This window comes from Macadamia integrifolia, chromosome 2, assembly GCF_013358625.1.
Source record: "Macadamia integrifolia cultivar HAES 741 chromosome 2, SCU_Mint_v3, whole genome shotgun sequence".
NCBI lineage: Eukaryota > Viridiplantae > Streptophyta > Magnoliopsida > Proteales > Proteaceae > Macadamia > Macadamia integrifolia.
Window position 1 is genome coordinate 35,020,338 of NC_056558.1, and position 14,833 is coordinate 35,035,170.

The following is a 14,833-nucleotide window of genomic DNA, read 5'->3' on the forward strand; positions in this document are numbered from 1 at the left end:
CTTCATTTCGAATTTCAGGTCAAACCAAGCCCTATGGAAGGAGTTCTACCGATCGGAATTTTTTTTCTGTCCGCTGGTTTCTGGTTCTCACGACAAGAAGAAGAAGAAGAACAGGTTTTTTTTATTTTAAAAGAATTTTCCTGTTATTACAATTAAGCCCTTGTTCCCAAAAGTTATATTCCATTACCCCTTTTCTCTTTTGGTAAAATTCAGAATAAGCCTTTGTATTAAAGTTTTAGTTCTAGAACTACCCCATCTACCTTATAATTATTTCTAAGGCCCTGCTTGTTTCTGAAATTACAAGAATACCCTTCAACCATTAAATTTGAGATTTTGGTCATTCTTGTGGGCCATAAGCGATCCGATTTCGGTCCTTGGAATCCGGATCCGCATCAAGTGGTATCAGAGCAAATTTTCCTGCAATTTCCTAACCATGGCAAGTCACATCACCAATGCTGAGTTGCACAAATTGTATCGTGAGTTAGCCGAGAACCAACAGAATACTGATGCTAGGCTTGAGAGGACTGAAGCTAAGTTTGATAAGTTTATGGAAGAGATGATTGCCTTTATGAGGAGGTCCGACAAGCGAGCTGAAGAAGGATCCTCTACATTACCCCCTCAGCTCAACACTTTACGGATCGAAGACACACCTCAGAGGCAGCAATCTGATCCGGTTGTTCCCCAGGATGTTACCCGGCAATTTTCTGACAGAGATTATGGCATCAAAGTGGAGGTTCCCGAGTTCAGTGGTGAAAAGGGACCTGAGGAATTTCTTGACTGGCTTACCAAAGTGGAGAGAATTTTTGCGTATAAGACTCTTCCAGACGTGAAAAAGTGTGAACTCATCATCACCAAGTTTATTGGGTATGCATGTTCATGGTGGGATGATGTACTACATGCAAGGTTTGTCAGAAGACTTGGACCCGTTATCAATTGGGATGGTCATGAAGCAGATCCTGACTGAAAAATTTGTTCCCCTTAATTATGAAAAGGTAATGTTCCATAAATTACTTAACTTGCAACAAGGGAACAAAGATGTGGATTCTTACACCCTCGAATTCCACAAACTGTCTTCAAGGTGTCGGCTTCAGGAAACAGACCAGCAACGGGTGATGCGATATATCAGTGGATTAAGTACTGAGATTCGACTTGAGTTGGCTAACACTGATTTCAGGTCTGTTGATGTGGCAGCGGCTCATGCCAAGACAGCTGAAGAGAAGTCCATTTATTGGAAGGGTATGCTCAAGACTTCTTCAGTTTATAGACCTCCACCGCGTATGGAGGAAAAGAAGCCTGAAGCTCGCAGAGTTGAAGAGAAAAGGTCAGAGTTCAACAAGGATAGTGTTGGGGTGAAGAATATCATATGCCATAGTTGTGGCGAGAAGGGTCACTATTCTAACAAGTGTCCCAACAGGACTCGTTCTGTGAACGTAGCAGAGAAGCAGCCGACAGAGAAGAATGAAGATGAATTTCATTTATATCCTTATCCGCTCGAGGACGATGATGTTGTCGATGATGAAGATGAGGATGTAGAAGCTCATTCAGCTAGCCTTTCATCCTTTTCGAATAGACTAGTTGATAAAGCTCCTCTCTTCAGACAGAAGGGGACTCTCCTGCACGGCTCCGACCCTATTGATGTTCATGTAGTTGTTGATACTGGGGCAGAAGCAAACTTCATATCTGCTGAATTTGTTCGAGTACACAACCTTCCACAAAAGCAGCTTTTCAAGAAGATTCATGTGTGAGGTTTTGGACCCACAGCTCGAGAAGAGGCCACTGCAGTTGTTCGAGTACACCTACAGTTTGGGCCGTTACAGTACCATGTCACCTGTTTGGTCACCCCATTGGCACATTGTGACATTCTTCTAGGGCGACCTTGGCAGCGACATGCAGGCATTCTCTATGATGGTGCACGGAACACCATCAAGGTGAAGCAAGGAGGTCGTATGTACTTAATGAGGTCACACGCATTATCAGACATGCCACGTCGTCGACTGACTCCTGCTCTAGTGGCACGTCAACCTACCCTCCCTCCTCTTGGTGTTATGTTCCCATCTTCTGCTTCGAGATACGTGCCACCTCATCAACGAGCAACTTACAAGGGTATCTTGGGAGCACGACCTAACTCAACGGAGTCGAGTTCTTTTAAGACCGGGAGAGCTGATGCAGTTGCACGATGGAAGTAGTTGCTATCTTTAGATTTGATTTTTATTTAGTTGCTATCTAGGTTTAGTTTCCATTTTTAATTAGCTTCCAAAATTATGTTATTATTTTCTTTAAATAGCCCTGTAATGGAGAACTCAGTAGAGATTTTTGAATGAATTTGAGAATTTATGTTTTGGTTGGAAACGATGGCTGCCATGGGTGGTTTCCCTTTCTCTCTCTTCTGAACTGTTTTCTTCTTCCCCTTCCCCTGACTGTCTTTTCTTTTCCCTCTGTTCTTCTTCTCCTGCTGTTCTTTTTCTTCTTCCATTCTTCTTCTAGCTGGTTCTCTTTCCCAGCCCCTGTTCTGGGTGACAGTTGCTGCCCTACTGAGGTGTTTCGAGCTCCTTTATATGTGAGTTGTTTGGGCCAAGGATTTGATCGCAGGAAGCCCTCTCCTAGGCGACACAAATCATCAGACTTCAGCTGCCGAAAAGTCCCTTTACCATCTGTCATCATACCTGCAACTGAGACTGACTCTGTTCTACCGCCAGGTTCTACTTCTGGTCATTCCCGCAGCCTCCCAGCTTGAAAATCCAGGTGCTTATCTTGTGGGATCAATAGAGCCTTATCCTGAGAAGCTTCGTTTCGAATTTCAGGTCCAACCAAGCCCTATCGAAGGAGTTCTACCGATCGGAATTTTTTTTCTGTCCGCTGGTTTCTGGTTCTCACGACAAGAAGAAGAAGAAGAACAGGTTTCTTTTATTTTAAAAGAATTTTTCCTGTTATTACAATTAAGCCCTTGTTCCCAAAAGTTATATTCCATTACCCCTTTTCTCTTTGGTAAAATTCAGAATAAGCCTTTGTATAAAAGTTTTAGTTCTAGAACTACCCCATCTACCTTATAATTATTTCTAAGGCCCTGCTTGTTTCTGAAATTACAAGAATACCCTTCAACCATTAAATTTGAGATTTTGGTCATTCTTGTGGGCCAGAAGCGATCCGATTTCGGTCCTTGGAATCCGGATCCGCATCACTGGCCTAGTATACCTGCAAATTTGATTTTCTTGTCAGTATCATTGTCCTCCCAATTTTATGGTTGGTAATTGTTGTACAAGTGCTCAGATGGGATATTTATAATGTGTTGTTGTAGGTCACAATTGCACCTAGAGCTGGCAGAGAACTTGGCTATGTTCGAGTTAAAATGGACCACATGAAATTTAAGGAAGGAATGCTTAGGTATGAAATCTTTCAGCTAGCCATACTGTTTCTCATTTTGAGGACGTTCTCTAATATAGGAGCTAAAATGAAATTTTTTTTAATGTAGAACAAACAGTAAGAGGGAACCTATACTTAAATAAGCTAGATTCGTGATTCTTGAAGCTTTGGTTGCACTCTGCATATGGAAAGCATCTTCATAATCTTTTTCCTCTGACTTCCAATACAGCCGGCAATCCCTCTTGGATCATATTACTGTTCAACTGGCACCACGTGCAGCAGACGAGATCTGTTATGGTGTGGATCAGGTAAGATGAGTAGTGTGCCTTTGTCACTAAAGTTATTTTGATGATAAATATATATGTCAATAGTTTTTTGCAGGAATATCTAGTGGTATGTTTGGGTTATAACATGGTGATTTTGCAGTTTGATGTAGCATCTGGAGTTTCTGTAGGTTTCTTCATAATCTGATCTTCACCTTCCTAATAAGTGTCAAGGATGATATTCCTGGATTTTAATCATTTTATTTATCGAGATGAAAGAATCTGTTCAAGAGTCTTTGTAAGGCTTGTCTCAGTTCTTTGAATTGTCCCTCTTGGCATATCCAGAACTTATGCTATTTTTTTGAGAGCAAGATCATTCTGTTTTTAAAACACCACTGCTGTCAATAGTATCTTGTGTCATGAATCATTACTAAAAGATTCTCATGGAGTTTTGATGAAATAATGGATGTAATGCTAAAGACAGATTTACCAAAAAAGAAAAAAAATGCTAAAGACAGATGGTAGTATGGGTGCTTCCAAAAAAAAAATTCTCTTGGAGTTTTTGTCACACCATAGCTGAAGCCGAGCAATGGCTTCCAAAAGTATGGGTGCTTCACTTCAAAATTTTGATCATCACTTATGCTCGTCGCACTAGATGATGGTGAAGAATAGCTTCCGAAAGTTCTTATTCACATGATTCCAATACTGGAAATAGTCACTAACTGAAATTCTATTAGCCTTGAAGCCGTTGAAGTTGAAGTGCAATCCTAATAGAGAAGAGCCATTGCCCCATTTCTTGTGCACCATTTTGCATTTTATCATTCTTGCTATAGTGATCAGTGTTTATATTTTTTCATTTTAGACTATAAAGTTTTTTTTCACACAGTACACACCCACAAATTTTCCAAATAGTCACTGACCGAAATTCCGTAAGTCTCAACGCCTTCAAAATGTAGTGTTAGAAGAGAAGAGCCATTGCCAAATCCTATGTGCTATTTTGGGTTATATCTTTCTGGCTTCGCTTATCAATATTGTACTTCCAAAGTTTCTGCATTTTAGATCATCAGGATCTTGATGGTTCTTGTATTTTGACTCTCGACTCTTGGCTTGTATGGACCCTTTTTTCTTGGCTATACAGATATCTAGAGACCTAGTTATTTTCTGACACTCATGTTTCATTTAGTCTTGGGCTACTATGATGCACTTGAGGCCTTCTAATCTGATGCGATTTTGCAGTTGAGCACGATTTGGGCAGAAACAGCAGACAATGCTAGGTCGGCTGCACGGACTTTAGTTCTCGGTGGTCTTTCTGAGAAACATTATGGGTTATCTGACTTTTGGGTTGCAGATCGACTTAATGTACGGTTAATGCTTTCATTTTGCATTTCTGTATGGTGTGCATAAAATGGCAACTACTGTACCAGTGATTCATGACTTGCAACTTTTATCTTTAATCTCAGGAGATTGATTTGGAGGCCTTGCGCATTCTTAACATGTGCTATGAACGTGCGAAAGAGGTATCCTTATTTATGTGGAAGTACGGGCTAGTAGCCAAGAATAACATATTTAATTATTTTAACCACCATATTCCATGTGTCATATGCATGTTTCAGATACTAATGCGAAATCGAAAGCTCATGGATGCTGTGGTTGATGAACTCATTCAGAAGAAAAACCTCAGCAAGCAGGATTTTTTTCACTTAGTTGAGGTACATGGCTCCCTTGAGCCAGTTTCACCTAGTATAATTGACATCAGAATCACAAAGCGCATGCAGTTCCAAGAAATGATGATGAACAAGAAGGAAGCAGATGAAGGGAGCAGTATGTAAGGTACATGCAAATCTTCTATCTACTGCAATTTCCTTGACATTGCATATTTTAAATTCTGTGATTATATGGCAATGTTATCTATCAGTGGTTTATTTAGATACTTTCTATTCTTGGCATTTTAGTCTGATAAGAAAAACAAACTGTGCTTCTGGAGAACTTTTTACAAAGCTATTGCAATTGAATTCCAAAATAACCAGGGAAAATTTTGCATACTTGGTCCCATCCCATGTAGATCAGCTATTTTCACGGTCAACTAGTTTGAACTATGGGAGGGTTGACTGACTCAAACTGACAAATTTGCAGCCAATCTCCAGCATATATCACTTCATCTACTGGATTTTCTCATGTGTATTTTCAGTCTGGAGAAATGAACTGGCAATTTTAGCCATCGGATGGATAAGGGACCATGTGTATTGGATCTCTGTCAAATTTCAAAGCCAAACACAATCTTATGGACCATTGTGTATTGAATTTTTTCACTTAGGCACTGTTTGGTTGGATGAAAAATGTTGTATAATAAAGTAAAGGGAAAAGGTTCTCTGAACCACCAGGGTTTCCTACACCCTCCACATTCTCTCTGCTAAAAATAATGAATAAAATATTTCACATGAGAGGGCATTGGAAACCTTGGCGGCTTAGAGAATCCCTGCACTATAGTAAAACATATTTTTTTAAGAAAATATGATAGCATAATTACAATAACTAGCTAAGCTACATATGAGGTATTTGAGATAGGGCACATCAAGAACAATGAACTTCACATTAGTCATACATCTCCAAATGACTAAAAAGGTAGAAGTCTAGTAATACAGAGAAATGAGAGATCATCATCAGCCTTTCTTGGCTGAGATCCAATTTAAATTAGTTGATGATATCAAGGTGGCTTGTTAAGAGAAACTGGCTGAAGTTTTTTCTTTCTTCCATTTTTTTTTGTCCCTTCATTTTCCTTGGTTATTGTCAGGCCCCTTCGTCTTTTCCTGTTATTTTCAGCTCTTTTGTATACCACTTACTAGAAAATACAATTGCCGTTGGTGTCATTTAAGTTAAACCAGCCAAATCTATTAAGTTTTGCAGTTCTTTACTTGATGTGGTGTACTATGGCCTCCTATGGGGCTCTTAACCCTTATGTCACATTTATCTCCATATCTCTATTTATAAGAGACAGGTGTGTGGGGGGGGGGGGAGAGATTGTCATGTTTCTTTTTTAACTTATTTTTTCATGCTCTTGTACATTCATGATTCAATGATTTTCTGGGGTTAATAACCTTCAATATTTACTAGGTCATTCATTGAATGGAAATTTGCTTTTCCCTGCTTTTGTGAAGCATTGTATATCAGTAAGTTAAGAAGATTCCAGCGAAAACTTTGGATTACTTAGTCCTACTTAATCACTTTTCTTGAGGCTTCATTTGGTTGGAAATGCGGTAAAATAAAATTTTCATTGGTAAGGGGAAGCTCTGCAAGAGCCGTTTGAGTTGGTATAGACCGTATTGTCATATCCAACGGACACCCATAGATGCACCAGCAAGGAGGAGTGACCAGATTCACATAGAAGACGCCAAAAGAGGAAAGGACAGACCTAAAATGACTATAGGGAAAGTGCTGAGAAAAGATATGCAAAAACTAGTGCTCAACCCAAGTAAGACCGTAGATAGAACTGTTTGAATGACAAAGACCCGTGTGGCCGACCCCTTTTAAGGGGAAGTTCCCGAGATACCGCTTTGACCTTTGTGTTTTACCTATCTTTTTACCTCTTTTACTTCTTCATTTTTCTTTTATAGCCTTCTCTTTTATTACTATTTAAGCTTCTATCGTATCCATGTAGCCGACCCCATTTAGTTGGGACAAGGTTATGGTAGTTCTTTGTCAAGGGAAGTGAAATAAAATGAAAGGAAAATATAAAAGAAAATATTCAATGGTTTGTATAACAGAAATAAAACTAATAAACCAGCAGTAGACAAAGGTGAGAAGAAGAAGAAGACGGTAGAGGAAGAAGAGACCCTGCTGTTGAATGAATGTGGAAAAACCCCTCACCCCTTGTCCAATATATAAGTCTGAAGTACACCCAATAAAGGGAACTTACATAGACTAGAAAGGAATGTACCTAATCTAGAAGAATAAGACTTACAACTGTAAACAAACTAAAGTCACGCAAGTAAGCTACCGTTCAAGGATAAGATTATGTGTACATGATCCATATGTACCCCCATGATACATACAGGTCATGTGCCCCTACACCATACGAACCAGAAGACTTTAACAGTATGTTTGGTTGGATCTAGAAATAATGTTTTTTTAGATGGGTACACTATAGAAGGGGGGAGGGGGGGGAAGGTAACGGTTAGGAGACTCAAACTCGAGACCTCCTGGTGAGTGTGGGCTTTGCACACCACAACCTCACCAAATGCTTTAGGCAGTTGTTAATCTGGAAGTAATGTTGATGTAAGCTTGTAAAGAAAAATTTAGGGACCACGACATGGAGAAGTAGGAGTTGAAAAAATTTAGGCCGTATTTCTAGGATTTGGATCATCTATGGTGCATCATGGTGTCCGGCGGGCATCCAATGCCTAGAAATGCCTTGGGCTGTGTGCGATTGCCTTGGGCTCCGTGCCAAGGCGTTTATTGCCGTTGGAGGCACGCCAAATGCCATGTTGCACCACAGAGGAGTTGAATCCATATTTCTACTGAAAAAACCAAATACTTGGTCTAGCGCACCAATTTGTGCCACATGAAGGGTGATGTGGCCATTCTGACATGGTCTAACTAGCCATATGTCAAATTTAGAGTCTAATTCAGTCAAATACTCTCCCATGTATTGGCAAACTCTTTTTATGCTGAAATTTGACATGTGCAGTGGACCTTGGGGTCTACCTATACACAATTTCAGCCCCATCCAACCGGCACATGGCAAATATAGGCGTGCAGACCAGGAATTTGTTTCTACTTCGTGAGTCCAGGAAGCTGCACCCAATAAAAAAAATCATTTTAGTTCAAACGCTACCCGTCAAGAGAAGAACATCCACAGAAAATGTGTATTACAACCTGTTGGAATATGTGTCCAGTTAGGCTCTGTACTGTAACGTTCTGAAAAAACTGATTCTTGTGTTTTTCCAATTTTTTGGAGTAGAAATAGGCAAAAAGCTGTATGGTATGCCCGGTTTAGTTTCTTGCTTTTTAGAAATGAAGTGGGCACTTTTCATAACTTGGAATCCCTTTTTTGGCATAAGAAAACCTTGTTTTTCATATTCAGAATCGATTTTGAGCAAAAGGTGTAGAATCAAATGATTCACTTAAGTGGAGAGGGGTAAAGAAGGAAATTACACTCAAAACATAACAATAGAGCTAATGATGGCATTGTAAACCCTACTGCCCTCTTTTCTCTTGGAACAACGAGAGAGAAGCGTACAGAGCCTTGCCATAGGAAACCAAAGCTTCAACCCTACCTTCCAACCTTCTACATCTCACGATCTGCCGTTGGCGAGGTTAGAGGTGGGATGCTCTCTCTCTCTCTCTCTCTCTGAACTAATTTCAAAGAAAAACTGAAAAGGGAGAAGAAAAAGATCCGTCGTTTGTTTCTCCACCAGGCGGCTTGAATTTGGGTTTTGGACAGAATTAAGGAAGAAATGGTTTGATCGCATCCAGACATATCACTGGAAGATCGGTGAACTTGATTAAAGGGTTCGTGGATATCTTGATTCTGGCATCTGGTCTTCCTGCTGTTTGGTATGCCCAAAATATGAGGAAAGCCATGCAATGGGGTCTGTTCTTCGAAGATGTGAGCATCCTCATTTCTTTTGATAGGCGTCAATGAGGGTCGCAATGATACGTTCAAGGTACTGGTTTTGAAAGATGGCATTCTCATTTTGCCAATTTAGAGCTGCTTCAGCTTGGGAAATGTCTTTTTGTTGGCCTGTAGGCAAGATAGGAGATTTGACTTTCCATACATGTCTTACACCATGAGAATCAGGACCATAGTCTGCAGGACCAGGGAAATTCTGCAAAGGAGTAGAGGAAGAAGATCCTGGAGTATACATGCAACAAGGAGGGACTATAGGAGAAGGCATCTGAACAGAGGGAGAAGGTTTACAGACTGGAGTCGGAGGAGGAACATAAGGAGGTTCCAAAGGAGTACCATATTTTACCATGAAGGGATATCGGGCTTCAGTACTCAATGGTCCGACAGTAGGATCTCCTGACTCATATCGCTCCCTTAGAATAGTCTGGGAAGACTTTTTTTTGGGAGTGTAGGCATAGTCATCATCGGAGTCTTGGAGACAATCATCACAATCACAAAGGTCAAAATACTTATGACCAGTGACTGGATCAGAGAAGTAGTACACCGGGTTACCATGAACATCAAAAGATCTAACAGGAATGTTAGGTGCTTGAATCATTCCTGTGAACTGAGTAGGAAAAGGAGAAGGTAACGGTTGTACTGGAGGAGGTGGAAAACGGATTTCAACCTCACCAGAAGGGTGAGTGATATACTGAGGATCCGTAGACTGAAGAGGCTCTATCGGAGTAGGCTGGCTTGTAGCCATTTGTTGTTCATAAGCCGTAACCCAGGAGGAGGGAAGAAGATGAAAAAGTTCATCTCGGGGCAATTGTCTGGGTACGTGAGTAAGGCTTGGAACATGATCAGAGTCCACAGAGAGGAAGAGGGCATCCTCGTGCTGGCCTTTGGTTAGATCATAGGCATGATTCTGTAACTGGTAAGCCAATTGATAGTGGAGAGTTCCTGCTAAAGCCGTAGGAGTCTGGGGAGTACTAGAAATTTGGATCTGGAACTTCAAAGTAGAGGGAAGATGGGGATCTGCTAAGGCTATATTGAAATTAGGGTAGAGAGTGAGGAATATGGTTCCTGCATTCAGGGTAGTCTGAACAGTGGCAATCACGGCGTGTTCATACCGCAAAAACCGACTGTCAAGAAGGGCGATCCGGGAAGCCACAGGAAGACCTTTTCTGCCATGAAAGGAAAGGGCGAACTTAATCGCACCAAAATGGAGATGAGTATAACCCTGATTTTTCCACCGAGGAATAAGGTTAGACGGAATCTCCAAGGTAAACAACTGTTCTTTATCGGTGGCAGGGATGTGATATTGATCACAACGAGAGGCCTGAACCAACTCTTTGAGAGGTGGAGTTTTCTTCCGAGGAGCAATAAGAGTTTTCCAGGAAGAAGAAGAGGATTTCGTCTTCGGAAAGAAAGTATAAGGATTTAACAGAGGAGACGGAGTCTTAGGGATGGTCTGCTCTTCAGGTAAGTAGTCAAACTTATACAGAGAATCAATAGAAGAGAAAGAAGAAGATCAGGAAGAAGAAGGAGAAGACGAAGCAGAGCTTCGAGAAGAGGTTGAACGACGGGAAAGAGACATGTTGGAACAAAGGCTGCAAGTCCAATAACCGAACAGCACCACTCACCGGTGAAACTCAGATAGATAAAAGGACGACTAGTCGAGGCCGATCAGAACCCTCTTGGACCTAGTTCTCAGAGGCGGAGCAACCCGAGCCGTTACAGGGTATAAAAACGGCCTCTCCTGGGCCTGACAAACCCATCTCTCACAGGGTCTTTTTCCGACACCAGAAAACCAGAATCAAGAAGTAACCTGCAATAGGGCGTGGCCTAGACCGTCTCTTTAACTAGCAGAGGTTCAAACAGAACTAAGAAGGCTGCCGGAGAAGGACCTTAGCCGGAGAAGGAACAAGGCTCTGATACCATTTTCTCTCCTGATGTAAGACAAACCGGGCTCTTGCCCATTTTTCATTAAGTGGGGGCTTTAAATAGCGAAAACTTACAAAACATGTGAAAACTTTAAGTTTGTGTGTCTCAAAAAGTATGAGTATGTATGTAAGTACGTAAGTCTTTACGTATGTATCGTTGCGCAAGTATGTAACAGCGTATGTGTATGTTTTTACGTATGTATGTATGTATGCCGACACTCTCGACATACGGTCCCACAACGTATGTATGTATGTATGCCGACACTCTCGACATACGGTCCCACAACATGTGAAAACAGCCATAATCTTTGTTGTGCCATACCTCAGCTTCCTCTTGAAATTCTTCATACTATGTGCACAGTGAATGATATCTTTCTCAGCAAGTTCCGGCTCCCCTTCTTCATACTGTTGATACAGCCTGGGAACTACATCAGAATGGTCAACTTCCTTGTCCTCGCATTGCGACCCTCATTGACGCCTATCAAAAGAAATGAGGATGCTCACATCTTCGAAGAACAGACCCCATTGCATGGCTTTCCTCATATTTTGGGCATACCAAACAGCAGGAAGACCAGATGCCAGAATCAAGATATCCACGAACCCTTTAATCAAGTTCACCGATCTTCCAGTGATATGTGTGGATGCGATCAAACCATTTCTTCCTTAATTCTGTCCAAAACCCAAATTCAAGCCGCCTGGTGGAGAAACAAACGACGGATCTTTTTCTTCTCCCTTTTCAGTTTTTCTTTGAAATTAGTTCAGAGAGAGAGAGAGAGAGAGAGCATCCCACCTCTAACCTCGCCAACGGCAGATCGTGAGATGTAGAAGGTTGGAAGGTAGGGTTGAAGCTTTGGTTTCCTATGGCAAGGCTCTGTACGCTTCTCTCTCGTTGTTCCAAGAGAAAAGAGGGCAGTAGGGTTTACAATGCCATCATTAGCTCTATTGTTATGTTTTGAGTGTAATTTCCTTCTTTACCCCTCTCCACTTAAGTGAATCATTTGATTCTACACCTTTTGCTCAAAATCGATTCTGAATATGAAAAACAAGGTTTTCTTATGCCAAAAAAGGGATTCCAAGTTATGAAAAGTGCCCACTTCATTTCTAAAAAGCAAGAAACTAAACCGGGCATACCATACAGCTTTTTGCCTATTTCTACTCCAAAAAATTGGAAAAACACAAGAATCAGTTTTTTCAGAACGTTACAGTACAGAGCCTAACTGGACACATATTCCAACAGGTTGTAATACACATTTTCTGTGGATGTTCTTCTCTTGACGGGTAGCGTTTGAACTAAAATGATTTTTTTTATTGGGTGCAGCTTCCTGGACTCACGAAGTAGAAACAAATTCCTGGTCTGCACGCCTATATTTGCCATGTGCCGGTTGGATGGGGCTGAAATTGTGTATAGGTAGACCCCAAGGTCCACTGCACATGTCAAATTTCAGCATAAAAAGAGTTTGCCAATACATGGGAGAGTATTTGACTGAATTAGACTCTAAATTTGACATATGGCTAGTTAGACCATGTCAGAATGGCCACATCACCCTTCATGTGGCACAAATTGGTGCGCTAGACCAAGTATTTGGTTTTTTCAGTAGAAATATGGATTCAACTCCTCTGTGGTGCAACATGGCATTTGGCGTGCCTCCAACGGCAATAAACGCCTTGGCACGGAGCCCAAGGCAGTCGCACGCAGCCCAAGGCATTTCTAGGCATTGGATGCCCGCCGAACACCATGATGCACCATAGATGATCCAAATCCTAGAAATACGGCCTAAATTTTTTCAACTCCTACTTCTCCATGTCGTGGTCCCTAAATTTTTCTTTACAAACTTACATCAACATTACTTCCAGATTAACAACAACTGCCTAAAGCATTTGGTGAGGTTGTGGTGTGCAAAGCCCACACTCACCAGGAGGTCTCGAGTTTGAGTCTCCTAACCGTTACCTTCCCCCCCCCCCTTCTATAGTGTACCCATCTAAAAAAACATTATTTCTAGATCCAACCAAACATACTGTTAAAGTCTTCTGGTTTGTATGTTGTAGGGGCACATGACCTGTATGTACCATGGGGGTACATATGGGTCATGTACACATAATCTTATCCTTGAACGGTAGCTTACTTGCGTGACTTTAGTTTGTTTACAGTTGTAAGTCTTATTCTTCTAGATTAGGTACATTCCTTTCTAGTCCATGTAAGTTCCCTTTATTGGGTATACTTCAGACTTATATATTGGACAAGGGGTGAGGGGTTTTTCCACACTCATGATTCAACAGCAGGGTCTCTTCTTCCTCCACCGTCTTCTTCTTCTTCTCGCCTATGTCTACTGTTGGTTTATTAGTTTTATTTCTGTTATACAAACCATTGAATATTTTCTTTTATATTTTGCTTTTCATTTTATTTCACTTCCCTTGACAAACAACTACCATAACCTTGTCCCAACTAAATGGGGTCGGCTACATGAATACGATAGAAGCATAGATAGTAAGAAAAGAGAAGGCTATAAAAGAAAAATGAAGAAGTACAAGAGGTAAAAAGATAGGTAAACACAAAGGTCAAAGCGGTATCTTGGGAACTTCGCCTTAAAAGGGGTCAGCCACACAGGTCTTTGTCATTCAAACAGTTCTATCTACGGCCATACTTGGGTTGAGCACTAGTTTTTGCATATCTTTTCTCAGCACTTTCCCTATAGTCATTTTATGTCTGTCCTTTCCTCTTTCAGCGCCTTCTATGTGAATCTGGTCACTCCTCCTTGCTGGTGCATCCATGGGTGTCCGTTGGATATGACCATATGGTCCATACCAACTCAAACGGCTCTTGCAGAGCTTCCCCTTACCAATGAAAATTTTATTTTACTGCATTTCCAACCAAATGAAGCCTCAAGAAAAGTGACTAAGTAGGACTAAGTAATCCAAAGTTTTCGCTGGAATCTTCTTAACTTACTGATATACAAAGCTTCACAAAAGCAGGGAAAAGCAAATTTCCATTCAATGAATGACCTAGTAGATATTGAAGGTTATTAACCCCAGAAAATCATTGAATCATGAATGTACAAGAGCATGAAAAGATAAGTTTAAAAAAATGTTAAAAAAGAAACATGACAATCTCCCCCCCCCCACACACACACACATACACCTGTCTCTTATACATAGAGATATGGAGATAAATGTGACATAAGTGTTAAGAGCCCCATAGGAGGCCATAGTACACCACATCAAGTAAAGAACTGCAAAACTTAATAGATTTGGCTGGTTTAACTTAAATGACACCAACGGTAATTGTATTTTCTAGTAAGTGGTATACAAAAGAGCTGAAAATAACAGGAAAAGACGAAGGGGCCTGACAATAACCAAGGAAAATGAAGGGGCAAAAAAAAAAATGGAAGAAAGAAAAAATTTCAGCCAGTAGAAAAAACTTCAGCCAGTTTCTCTTAACAAGCCACCTTGATATCATCAACTAATTTAAATTGGATCTCAGCCAAGAAAGGCTGATGATGATCTCTCATTTCTCTGTATTACTAGACTTCAACCTTTTTAGTCATTTGGAGATGTATGACTAATGTGAAGTTCATTGTTCTTGATGTGCCCTATCTCAAATACCTCATATGTAGCTTAGCTAGTTATTGTAATTATGCTATCATATTTTCTTAAAAAAATAT

At 40.8% G+C, this 14,833-nt stretch overlaps 1 protein-coding gene across 2 annotated transcripts in view; it reads left to right on the plus strand.

Moving 5' to 3' along the window:
- The window catches only part of LOC122061357 (probable inactive ATP-dependent zinc metalloprotease FTSHI 2, chloroplastic), a 41,362-nt gene that overhangs the window by 12,588 nt on the left and 13,941 nt on the right, over positions 1-14,833 (plus strand). For both annotated transcript variants that reach the window (XR_006134632.1, XM_042624598.1), the window contains exons 7-11: positions 3,296-3,381; positions 3,590-3,668; positions 4,860-4,982; positions 5,084-5,140; positions 5,237-5,453. Coding sequence is in view for 1 of the 2 variants with exons in the window: in XM_042624598.1 (XP_042480532.1) it covers positions 3,296-3,381; positions 3,590-3,668; positions 4,860-4,982; positions 5,084-5,140; positions 5,237-5,452 (561 nt within the window). In the remaining variant the exon portion in view is untranslated. The remainder of the gene's footprint in view (positions 1-3,295; positions 3,382-3,589; positions 3,669-4,859; positions 4,983-5,083; positions 5,141-5,236; positions 5,454-14,833) is intronic.